Source organism: Pteropus vampyrus, unplaced genomic scaffold (assembly GCF_000151845.1).
Source record: "Pteropus vampyrus isolate Shadow unplaced genomic scaffold, Pvam_2.0 Scaffold4, whole genome shotgun sequence".
In the NCBI taxonomy this organism is placed as follows: Eukaryota; Metazoa; Chordata; class Mammalia; order Chiroptera; family Pteropodidae; genus Pteropus; species Pteropus vampyrus.
Genome location: NW_011888785.1, coordinates 10,268,349 through 10,281,546, shown reverse-complemented (window position 1 = coordinate 10,281,546; position 13,198 = coordinate 10,268,349). Strand labels below are relative to the sequence as shown.

The 13,198-nt window shown below is 44.0% G+C and overlaps 1 protein-coding gene across 1 annotated transcript in view; it reads left to right on the top strand.

The window, feature by feature from the left end:
- Nucleotides 1-9,671: 9,671 nt before the first annotated feature.
- NXPH1 (neurexophilin 1) overlaps nucleotides 9,672-13,198 on the top strand; it is a 280,650-nt gene continuing 277,123 nt past the window's right edge. The window contains exons 1-2 of the mRNA XM_011363088.1: nucleotides 9,672-10,464; nucleotides 11,384-11,547. Coding sequence (XP_011361390.1) covers nucleotides 11,494-11,547 — 54 coding nt within the window. The 5' untranslated portion in view covers nucleotides 9,672-10,464; nucleotides 11,384-11,493. The remainder of the gene's footprint in view (nucleotides 10,465-11,383; nucleotides 11,548-13,198) is intronic.

The window sequence follows — 13,198 nt, the reverse complement described above, 5'->3', positions numbered from 1 at the left end:
CTGCTTCTGCTCTTTCCCCACAGAATAATTCTATTAAAATGTGAGTCAGATGTATCATTCCTTTGCTCACAGTAAGGGCATACTGTAAGGACTTATGAAGCCAAGTTCTTCCAATGATGATCAGATACTACTCAGTCTTTCAATTCTGACCTCATCCCTTTGCTACCTCTTCTTGGCTTACTTTCTCCCAGACTCATTGGTATTTATGCTGTTCCTCTGATACACGAGGTGTACTCCTGTTCAGCTTTTTTCACTTGCCATTCCTTCTGTCTGGAAAGCTCTTACTCAGGATATCCACATGGCTTACCCTCTCCTCTCCACATTTTTACCCAATTGTCTTCTTCTCATGAGGCCTTCCCAACCATGTCATTTAAAACTGCTTCGACATTTTCAAGTAATTCTCTATCTCTTCTCTTTTTTATTTTTCCCATAGAATAACTCATCACCACCTAACTTTCTAAATATATTTGACTTATAATTTATTTACTGTCAGTCTTTCTTCACTAGAATATAAACTCCCTAAGGACAAGGATTTGTGTTTATTTGTTCACGGCTGTATTTACAGAACTTAGAACCATTACTCATTCAATAAATTTGTATTGATTAAATGGGCGGATGGATGGATAGATGTATGAGGAAGCTTCTGGGAGAAAGGCTTTGATCTAGATAATGAATAATGACTAGATTTGGAGAGATTTAGAGGAAAACAAAGTAACAGAGAAAGGCATTCCAGTTAGGGAGAGCAGCACAGCATAAGAAAGAATTTAAGGTTTGAATTAAGTCTAGTATTATTGGGAAATATTAGGGCAATAAGCTGGAGCAAATTTTCTTGGGAGCACTGTGGTATTAAATCTTGATGGGTAAGATGAATACTCCACTTTGACAGACCTTAATTGCTACCATAAGAGGTTTAGATGTAATCCTGTGAGATAAGGTTTTTAAATTGCATTCCATCACCTTCTAGGGTAAAGTTCCTCAAAGTGTATCCCGACAGTGTTCTTCAGGATTACCTGGATGCTTGTTATAATGCATCCTTTTCAGGGTCAAAGCCCAGATCAATAAATCATAATTAAAAGTGGTGCCTGGTAATATGCATTTTAATAAACCCTCTAGGTAAAAGAAAATTAAGAAAACTAAGGTTTGAAAACTACTGTCTTAGAGTATCCTAGACAGTTACTAGCTCTAGGATTGCATAGGTTGGAATGGAGGAAAGGAGGTAGGGAGGAGAAGGCTAGAATTGTGAATCTAAGCATTCTACCCTAGATTCAAGCACAGAAGCTGTGAGTTTCTGTGTTACTTACCATGTTTCTGAATGGTTTCTTAAAAAAAAATAGCCCTGATTTAGACATGAGAAGATAAAAGAAATAAGAGGAGTTTTGTTTGTTTGTTTGTTTTTGTTTTTGCAATGAAATTGGGAAAATATATTGTTTAAGAAATAATCTTTAGATGGTATAAGGAATTGATCCATGTGTCAGGCAAATATTTATTGAGCATATACCATCTGCTACGTGCTAGGCATAACATTAGGTTCTGGGAGCACAAGGGTGAATAAGAAAGACATAGTCTGTACCATTATGGTATTTGTAGTAGTGGGATTAATGGGAATAGAGAAAGACTATAGCCAGGAAAACCAATTAGAAGGTAGCTGTGCAGATATAAGATAATGAAGACCTGGTCTAGAGTGGTGGCAAGAAGGTGGATGCAAGAGATGTTCTGAAGGAAGGTATGACAAGATAATGTGTCTTACTAGTCTATGAGATACACACAAAAATAATGAGATTGAATTCAGAGGTTTACAGGGTATGTGCAAAGAAAATTTGGGAGCAAATAATGAAACGAGTTATCTGTGAATAGGAACATGTGCATGTGTTGGGGGGGTGTTGGGTGTATTGATGAGTTTACTCTTAAACATTGTATGTCAGACAACAGTAGGCCATTGGAATGAAAATGCCCTCCAGGGACTGAAGATATTGGACTGCAGTTTAGATCAAAGGGAAAAGCTTGACAGGTAGAAAATTGACAGCCTTGGGAAAGTTAGTAGGAAGAGCCAGCATAGGAGACAAGAAGGAAATGTCAGAGAGGTAGGAAAGACACCTGGAGAAGATGGTTTTGTGGGGAGTCGATGATACAAAAATTGAGAATGGCCATTGAATTTAGTTAAATGTAGGTGATAGGCTACTTTTGAGTTCTGTCAATGGATGGGTGGAAACATGATTCAGGGCAGGCTAATGGGACCTTGGAGATCATGAAGCAGGAGTTGCTGGTGTCTATTAGGTGGTTAATTGTGATAGGAAAAAGTGCTAGTGTTTTTCCTTGACCAAAGGCCTCACAGTTCTTCTCACACACACACACACACACACACACACACACACACACACACACACACACATACACACACACACTCACTCACTCACTCACTCACTCATTTAGAAGCTCAGAACCATATATGGCCTGTTTTTCTATGGGCTGACCCCATTTTCCGAGTTGGTGGCAGTTATGATAAGGGTGTTCATGTTCTTTTCTTGATCTCCTCTCTCCCAATCCCCTTCTCAATTTCACCTGGTCCTCAAGGCAGAAGGGATAAGGCAGGGTCTGATTGTGATAAATCTTTGTGTAAGATATTAATAAGGGGAAAACAACTGAAATTTGAGACAGGATTTGAGGTATACCTGTGCAGAATAAAGCTAGAACTTAGGGACATTTGGGGACTTTTTGGTACCAGGGTACACTTGGCCCTGGAAGTAAAGGGGATTTCTCAATCAGTCACTGAGTAACCCATTTAGGCCAGATTTCTCATTCAGCTCCTGATTCTGAATCTTTGAATGTATTTTGGGGTAAGAGACTTTACTGGCCTTAGCTTCCCATTCTGGTCCTGTTCCTTTTGCTCATTTCACTGGTCTGAGATTTGCCTGAAAACTTTTTTTTGCAATTATGCATTATGTAAGCACTTCATAGATGAAGACTTGCTATTCTAGAGTCTCTGATATACTCCCTTGCCAGAGATACACTAGGCTGTTCTTGGAACATTATGCTTCTCAAGTGTGGCTAAATGTTCAGCTCAATCTAGTTCAAGATGAGGGAAAGGGCATAAAACTGAATGACAGTTCAATAGAGAAGACAAAAGTATAAACAGCATGGTGTAAATAATTTAGTAATATGTTTTAGTGCACAAATCTTTGAGAAAAGTAGGGAGGATAAGAGTGATCTCTGAGCAGAAGTTTGTAAAAAAAATCAGGAGTTCACCTAGAGGTTGAGTTGAGAGGATTCAAAGAAAAGGAAAGAAGGTGCAGAGATCCCAAGTTGAGACATGCAGTTGTGTGTTGGAAGCTGTACCTGATGGATCTCGTATCTGATGGATGTGAAGTATGCAGTGAAGCAGAGGCCAGGAGGCAGGAGATGATGATGGAGTGGACAGAAACCTGCTCAGAAGCAGTCTTCTGTGCTGAGCTAAGGAGTTTGACTTGATTCTGCAAGCAATGGGAAATCGTGAAGAGATTTAAACAAGTATGTGATGTGAACACATTTTTATTTTAGTCTATCATTCAGGTGGCACCGAGGAGGGCATCTGTATGGAGGTAGAAGCTGAAAGGGGGGACATCAGTTAGAAGGCCATTGCTATAGACCAGGTAACTGATGATCTGAGCCTGAGTCAGTACTAGTAGCAGGAACAGAGAAAAAAAGGAGGGATGAGAAATAGGTGAAAAATTGAGAGGTATTAGCAATTTATTTTTGATGTGTAATTTTATATTACATGTAGAGAACTCTAGAATCTATTTTTATTACACCAACTAACAGAACATGTATGTAATGTAAAGATATAATGTATTCAGTTTAGGCATATTATTTCTAGGTGTCTTAGGTCATCTAAGTAGACATACAGACAATTGAATAGTTGGGCCAAGAAAAATATCAGAGCTGGTCTTAAGAACTTTTTGGTCATTGCGTGTAATAGATAAAACCATGAAAGGAGAAAGGATTGTCTAGTCAGAGTGAAAAGAGGGAAAGAGAGTTACCGATGAAGCCCTGAGAAGCACAAATGCTTAATGTATGATGAGTAAATAGATGATCTGAGAAGGAATGGTTAGAGGGTTAGTTGGAAAATTTGAAGAGAGAATGGTGGTACTAAAACTAAAATAGAGAACAGAATTAAAAGAAGGAGAAAGAGGGAATGAATGGTCCAAAGACTCAGATTTAAGGTGGCGTTGATGAAGAATAAGTGTGAAGGAAGGGGCTGTGTGAAAAAAGGTGACGGGTTAAGAAGAACAAATTGTAGTTACAGAATAGTCATGAGGATGTAAAATATAGCACAAGAAATATAGTCAATAAAATTGTAATAACTATGTATGGTGCCAGGTGGGTACTAGACTAATTGAGGGGGCGGGTGTCACTTTGTAAGTTATTTAAATGTCTAACAACTATGCTGTATACCAGAAACTAATATAAAATAATATCTAATGTCAACTGTAATTGAAAAATAAAAATATATAAAAATAAATTAAATAAACTTAAAAAAAACAAAATTGCAGACTAATGCTCAGAGAATCTCTAGGGAGACTGTAGGATAATGTAAATAAAAGCCAAGTTGTGGTTCTTGGCATGTGCTTGGCACTCAGTAAATGGTAATCATTATTATCCTATTAAACACTGTGGCACTTTGAGAAATTACCACCAGTTTAATGCAAAATTTAATATTAGGTCATTTTGCTTTGAATTTTATCAAAAGTGTTTTATTATTAGAGCCGGAAAAGGTAGAAAAATGTAATACTATGTGATTTTTAAGACATCATCCTTGAAGTTAATTATGGTGAAAGTTTGGCGTAGTTGTTTTCATTAAGTTGATGCTAAAAAGGAAAATTGAGAGGGTTGTTGCATCCTTGTGATAGCTCTTATTTAAAAGATGTCTAATCGCAGACATTCTTATCATTCCGATATTTGGGTTGAAGCAGCCATTTGTTCCCTGCCTGTATAAATCATCTTGTTTCAAAGTTGTCTTACTATTGCCAGATCAGGATAAATGCTGGAAAAACATGTATTTTTCAGAATATTCAGGTACTTTAGTTTATGGAGATGAAATATGTATTTGCAGATTCATTTTCAGTTTTCAGATAACCACAGAGCTTGCAGCCTTTGTCCTCATAATTTCTTCCATCCTTACATAGTTCAGAGTCCCAGTATTTTTTTTCTGGCTGAAAGTATATACTGTATTTTGCTTTGTTAACAGAACATTGGTCATCTAGTTCTTTGTCTTTAGTGATTCTGCTTCAGGGGATGGTCAATTAATAATCCCTGCAGGAACTACCACGAAGAATTTCTGTAATTAGATTATAATGCAAAAATTTGCAAATATTTACAATATTTTTAAAAATTTAAATTATGATTTGTGGGCAATGGCCCCAATCTTCCCATCTTTTACATTCAACTGCCTTTTTAATGCTGACTTTCTTCCATTTCTCTTATTGTGCTCATTCTCTTTTCGAAGTTTGTAAGTATAATTGAAACTACCCTACCTTTGAGAACCCTCTGTCTTCACCTAGCAGAATAAATGAAATATGGATACAAAGACTGAGCACATAAATTACCTCTAAAAAAGGAAATGCCTTCACATAAAGCTTTTGGGTTCCCTTTACTTTTTTTTTTCCCCCCAGAGCTTGACGGCTATTTTTCCTCTCTAGTCCAGTGATCTTGTTATTAAAGCATTCTTGTAAAGGTAATTTAGCACACATGCTTTATAGTTACTAACCAAGTTCTACTACATTCAAATACTAAATCACTTTGCAAATGATACTTCCTTCTTTCCACGAACAAAAAGCTTGTAGTGTAGAGGGATCAGGGGGTTTTTCAGTTGTCCTGAATGACATTTAAGAATTTTGCAAAAGTAGTAAAAATGGATTTGGCCCCCTTTTTTAAAAAACAAGTATTCATAAGTATAATAAGGATGCCACTGTGAGTGTAGATTCTCATAAATCAATGACGCTAAAAACATTTACAAATTATTTATATAAAAAATGGTATAATTAATACAACTGAATCAACTCTTAACCAAGAAGAGAGGTTATGAGGGTGGAGCAGAGAAGAAATACACAAAAAGGCCCTTGGTTCAAACCCATAAAAATAGTTGATTTAAAATCTTAAAAATGCACTGAACAAAATATCTTCTTTTAAATTGTTGATATCTTTGGAAATTATAATGCAGTTTACAATTGCTATGTGTGAATTCGGTAAGGTTTTTAAACCGGAGATGACTTCACATTTAATCATAGAAACTTAGAATGAAGGAATTTTAGAATTAGAAGAGACTTTAGACATCATCTAACCTTTTTTCCTCATTATATAGGGGAAGGTTCTGGGGCCAGGGGAATCTTCAGGCACTTACCCAAGGTCCTACAACAGGCAAATACCAGGTTATACTGAAGTCAAGACAGAAGGACAATACATGCTTTGTAAGTTTTTTGCTACTTTTAGGAGAAGAAAATAGGTACTAAGCAGTACTATGTACAAAGTGATACAATTTGCCCTGAAACTTAACAAAGACCACAGCTGGGTGCTTCATACCAACAGTCTTTCTGTTTCCACTTGGATTTTGGGTAAAAGATGATGGCATTCATGCATTTTAAGATAGATTCATTTTAGGACAGAGTTTTATAGAACTCAGACTTAAGCTCTTTCTTTTTCTCTTCTCCCAAGCCCCCAAATAACTCAAACTTTTAACTTCTGCCCTCCTTCTCCCCTTCAGAAAAAGAGAATCATACAAATGAACCAAACCAAATCAACCAAAACAGCTAATTACAGTTAGAATTATCAGTATATTTCAGATGAATTCTAATTTAAATTTCTTCTGGTTTTCAGGAATATTGTTTACTATCAATGCTTCCTTTTCAAGTCAGCCCATTTAAATTCTTTTAAAATGTATATTTCCTGGAGAGAAATATATATTATTGCTTTATACTATTCACTTCAGATCAGATCAGATAGACTTGGGGAAAAGCAGAGAACAGAGGACTGCGTTTTACTGTGGTTATCATTCATGCTAAGTTTATATGTGTATTGAGTTGCACCACACACAAAATTTGGAGAGTGATTTCTGAAAGAATTCTCAACATGAGTAAAAACTAAAAAATTGATATGAATACTATTCTTCTTAAAGATAATCACACTTTTGTTATCCCGGTAAGGCTGATTGCAGATGTATTACAAGAGTGTATTTTAGAGTAGGGTAATACTTTCAACAGAAGAATGTATAAGAATCATGCCCTTATTGTTTTTAGTTCTTTTTAAAGCAAATGATAGGAAAAAAAAGAGGTGAATAAGCCATCCCCAACTATTACATCATTAAAATTACATTTGGCATAAACAGTAATTAAGTTTTTCAGTGTAACAGCTTAGCATCCTTTTCTGATTGACTACTACAGGAAATGAAGACTCCTGCAAAGATACTAAAAAGAAACAAATGACATTTCACTGCCCTTTTATATCCTAGGTCAAGTGTCTCACAGGATCTGGTAAGAGTTGAATGTCTGGGCAGAAGGTCTCAGGTCATTATCATAAAAAGCTCTTTGGCACCCTGTGTCATAGAACAAAGTGTCAGGCCAGTTCCCATTACTAGGTGCCTGTGGTGCTTTTCTTAAATAATCAGTCCCATTCAGACAGAGATTTTAAGGTCCTTGATCGCCTTTCTATTTCAGAAGAAGTAATTTTTTTAAGGCTAAATGGCACTGGAGGTAGACTTTTTGAAGTCAGGTTTAGAAAAGAATGTGGTATAGCCCAAAGCTGGCCTGATTCTTCTCACTTTTCCCAAAGGTCAAATGCAAGTTCAGATCTGATAGCAGTGTACTTGGGCATCTGGGTAGAGGCAAGCAACATTGACTCCCACTCCATACTCAAGCCCGGAAGGGCCTGGGAGCTTATACAAATGGGGATCAATTTTAGGATGGCTTCCTAAATCCTAGAGGGTGGAATTGGACAAAACTTCCCTTGCCTTCCTTACTTTTACGCTTCAGCCTCAGATATGAGTGCCCCGAGACATTTGTTTTTCTTCTTTAAACTTTTTAAGAGCTGGTAAGTGAAGATAGCCAAGATAACATTGCAGTGATGCTATATATAAATGTGTACTTTTTCTAAAGTGCATTTTTCAGAGTCCCAATTAGAAAATGTGTTCACTGCCTTACTCTGCATATGCCCCACTGAATTCCAAGAGGTCACAGCACCGAGTACAACTTTGAGATTAGAATTGCTTGCTCTTTAAAGAGCTATTTTTAGGTGGAAAGGAGAGTGTAGGCCTCAAAATGCCTGTCAGGTATGTCCTACAGTGGGGATCTAAATTGAAGGTCTGATTCCAGGCAAAAGTCTCAGTGGACTCCTCCATTTGGCTCCAGAAAAGGGTGGTTCTGCTGATTGTTACTGCTGTGTTGGGAGGTGAGAGGTTAGGAGAGTTCCCTACAGGAACTCAGCCTGTGGTTCCCCCCAAACCTCTTGTGTAGAGCATACATTGTATCTGGGCCCCAGGCTGACCAGAGCAAAAACCACAGAGCAGGAAGTGTCCAATAACCATGCTCTAGGAAAAAGACTCGTTGAGACTAATTAAAAATCACAATTCTATTTTGACCACACCAGCTCAGGCCCCTGAGATAAATTTCAATCCAGCTCTTACAGGTTAATATTGAATTGTCATTCTTCAAAGTGTGCACCATTCAGGGCCAGGCTCTGGTGAAGAGCAGGCTTAGAGAGGTAACAGGCAAAGTAGGGGGAAGAAAAATGCCCTCAGCTGCTCTCGGACTTGTGGACTGAGTCTGGGCACGCTGAGGAGGCGCTGGCAGCCGAAGGCACCGGCACCGGAAGGGATCTCACCAGACACGAGTGAAGCTGGCCTGAGCGTTATGTGCTGGAGAGGGCAAAGGAGAGAAGAAAGGGAACAGGGTTGAAAGGGAATAGCGGAGATGAAGTAGAGACGCATGTACAGAGATAGGGAAAGAGTCAGAAATCCCGAGAGAGACACACACACAGAGGTAGAAAGACGCCAAGGACAGTCTTGGAGCACAAGAAAGCCGGAGGAAAGAGGAAGATAGATAGATAGATAGATAGATAGAAAAATATACTGAGATAGTGACAGCTAGGGAGAGATTGAGAAAGAGACAGAGACAGACAGCCAGAGTCAGAGCAAAGAAGCCAAGACTGGGAGACGCTGGTTGAGTAGGAGATGTCAGAAGAGAGGGAGGCAGCACAGCATCCTTTCCCTTGCGTCCCCCTCCACCACCCGGTAGCCACTTTCCCACTCCGTTCAGCTTGTCGCTTGGCCCAGCCCGTGGCGAGGAGTCAGTGCACAAGGTCGCCCAGTCCTCTCCGCTGTCGCACGCTGAATGGCTGGAGGTCCGCAGCGCCCCCGCCTCGGGCCCAGCAGCCACAGGTCTGAGGCGCCTCGCGTCCGCGCGGGAGGCAGGCCAGGGAGCCCTGCACAGTTCTGCACCCATCCCCGCCCTACGCACCGCCCCACTACGCTCCCCGACACTCCTCTGGCGCCCGCAGTCCTCCTTAAGCCCCCCGGGGAGGGGGCGCTGTGGCCAACCAAGATACCGAAGGAGCCAGTTCTCCCCGGGCCCAGCCCACGGAGAGCCTGGGAGCGAGATTTACACCGGGTATCAATTAGTCTCTGAGGCATCGTTTACCCACGCGCCGATGTAATTGCCCGTGTTGGGGAGATAGGCGTGCCGAGGCGGACCTACGAAGAAAGCACCACCCGGTCTGCGCCGCGAGCCCCAGCGCTCTCCAGAGCGTCCCCCAGTGGCTGGGCAGGACCACGGACGGCGCCTGCGACTCCGCTGGGGAGTAGCTTCCCGGCTTCGCGGCTTCCCAGTGTCGCGGGTAGAGGCACAGCTGCTCCGTGCACCAGGAGCTTCCAGGTTTTCTCCACCCCACCCTTCTCTCAGAAATTCGGACTGCCTGCAACTGCCGTGTGGCTTTTTTTTTTTTCTTCCTAAAGGCTCGTGTCTTATCTCTCAAGTTCAAATTCCGAGGACTTGTCCAGTTTCCTCCCCTTAAGTCATTTCTATCGTCCTTCGGCAGCTTCCGGAACCTGGGCGCCCCGGACTGCTCGTCCCAGAGCCAGCGCCGGCAGTCCGGGTTCGTCCGGCGCAGGAGCCCGGCGCATTCGCCTCTCTCCCTCCCTTCCTTTCTTCCTCTCCTTCCCCTGCCCTTCCCTCTTCCTCTCTTGCCTCTTAAGTTTCCTGCACCGTGAATCTAACTGTGCCAAGCCTAGGCTCCCGTGGAACCGACCCTGAGCGCGACCCGGAGTGGGACGCCGACTCTGCCGAGACTGGACAAGGCAGCGGGACCGGTCCGCGCCGGAGCATGGAGACGAAGCGCCAGGGAGGGCATGTCCGGGGAGCTGGAGACGCCAGGCCCGAGTAAGCTCCTCCATGGAGCCTGCCCAGCGCGGTCCCTGCTCACCGGATTCGCCCCCAGTCGTGTGTGGTACGTACGCTTTCACAGCCCCGGAGGGAATACTTTGGGGCGGGGTGGAGGGGCACCAGGAAGGGACGGCGGAGAGGGCCACTGGTTGGGGAACAGAGTTCGCTTGGCGGGTGACCCTCACAGACCTGGGCAGACTTCGTCTCTAGAAGTTAGCACTGGCTGTGCCCCTTGGTTAGAAAAAAAAAGTAGTGCCAGAGAAGTGTGTGTGTGTGTGTGTGTGTGTGTGTGTGTGTGTGTGTGTGTGTGTGTGTGTGTTGTGTGTGTGCGCGCGCCCGCTCTCGCGCTATCTCTGTATGTGTGGGGAGCTCAAATGGGTAAACTGATCCCGGCTTTCCTGTTTGCAAATTACATTTCCGTTTCCCTACCCCCACCCCGCCGAATGTGTGGAGATACCCAGCACCTAATCTTGGTCAGCTTTACCTACCCTTTCCTCTTCCCTCACCCCCCTCGCTCAATCTCTCCCGCTCGCTCTCCTTTTTTTTCCTCTCCGTTTCTCTCTGCTGGTGTGTACGTGTGTGAGCACTGCCAGGGCTGGCAAAGAACCAGCCGCCGCCTTTAGTCCGAGCCGCCCCGCTATCAAACACTAGGGCAGGTCTTGCTGCCAGAGACGCTTGGGCTCCGAACCAGCCTGCACGCGGCTTTGTGCCCTGCCACCTCTTGTCTCCACAGCGGGGGAACTCGCACCCGAGGAGCGAGGGGCGCAAGGAGCCCCTCATCTTCCCAACCTCCTGCCCGCCTGCCTGCGGACTGAGCGCTCTCTTGTTTTGGGCGCTGGATTTACTCGCTTTTCAATTTTTCCTAACCCCCTCCTCCGGGTTTTTTGGTCCACCCTACCCACCACGACCCCCTTTTCCCGCTTGTTCGCCAAGCCTAACCTTGCCCGCGTGGTCATGGGATGTCTAATTTCATTTGTATCTAGGCTGCTGAGAGCGCTCCTTGCACTGTAAAGTGGATGTCAGGTGGATCTATGTTTTTGAAGGAACAAAGACTCAGCGAAGGCACCGCCGAGGAAGTTTGAGACGCGGGAGGATGCAGGCTGCCTGCTGGTACGTGCTTCTCCTCCTGCAGCCCACCGTTTACTTGGTAAGTCGCTGCCAATCTCGCGCCCCCGCAATCTCCCCCTGGCCGTGAGGCCAGGCAACTGGGGGCGCGCGGGAGGAGGGTGAGACCGCCAGTTCAGTGAGAGCAGCGTTCTTAGCGACTGTGTTGGAACAACTTTGGCAAGCTGGTCTCCGGATCCCTGCGGGATTCCCCGGGGTTCCTTCCCATCCCCATTTCCTGCCTCAGTTCCCCCCTCTCCTGTGTGTGATTCTGAACAGCGTCCAGGGCACCCTAGACACCCAGAAACCGAGGAGATAGTGGGGCGGGATGCTTTATGACAAGAGCGGGCAAAGAGAGGGGTGGAGGACATGAACTCTCATTGATTCACCCATAGAGTTTAAACGAAAGGAAATGGAGGTGGAGAGTGGGGAAGCACAAATCTACCCGGGTCTGTGACTTTGAAAGTGAACCCTCCACTTAGCCCCTCAAGTTTGGAGATGTGCACATAACTCTCACTCGGAGGGTTCAGACAGGACAAGTTTAACATCAGTTAGGAGCATCACAAAGATCAAATAGTTAGGGCAGAGATGCTCCAGCAAATACGTAGCTGGTCCACTTTCATCTCTTAATCTCTCCTTTTCACCAAATAACTGAACCTCAGTTCCAGTGCCGTGATCCTTACTAGGGAATGGCAGATCTTGTTGTCAAAAAGTGAATGTTAAGCAAAACCACGTCCCAGTCCTCCCGGAGCCGTTTTCCGGGGGTAGGGGGGTGTCTGGACTTCGCATGTTGTTGTACCTAGGTGGGGGTGGGGTTGGCGAGGAGCACTTTTTTGTGGTGGCAGTAGATTGGCAGCTGTGAGCACCCCGCAGAACCAAGACGAAGTTGCAATTTCTCAAGTCTAGCTTCAGGGAGGAACTAGGGACACTCGCATCGTGCTGGCGAAGTTGTGCTCTGTGCGCAGACCCCCCCACCCCCCACCCCGCATTAACCCATGCTGCGGGAGCGCACTGAGGGGCTCCGTGTGTTCTAAGTAGCAGCAAAGAGCGCTGAGGCGGCCTGAGATCTCTGATGGGGCTGGATAAACGGGATGGGGCAGGGAGTGCTGTTCCTTAATTCTGAGAGCTTCAGAGCCCCCAAATCTGGGAGGGAAAGTGTTGCCATCCCTGCAATTGAGAGCATTTCCCAGCCGTCGCCCTCGTGCATGCGACCTCAGGGCTGCTAGTTGTGTGAACTCTGTGTATATTAATGAGTGCAAGTATGCGTGTGTGTGAATATGTATGTTAGGGTGTGTGCTTTTAACGGGTATCAGCTTCAATCCAAGAACCGTTCGTGTTGCCTGTCTGCACCTATATCGCTTGACCATGGCAGTCGCGGACGCCAGAGGGCGCTGCGCGCCAGTGTCCTCGTCTACCGGATGCTTTGGGGTAAACAGGTGAAAGCCGGGGCAGCCAATCCAAAGGAACAGCCTTCCTGACTCTGTCACTGAAGTCTGTGCCTTACCTGGTTGGAACGCAGACGGAATGCAAAAAAGTGTCCTTCCAATTTCCTATCTTCAATCATTCTTGCCCTAACCTGTGTCTAGCAGTAAACATACTGACATTGAGAGACCTGAGACTGAGGGCAAAAGTTTAGCCAGAGGAAATACAGAAGGAAAAGGTAAAGGAAGGGAAAAGGCCGCAAAGTGAAGGCT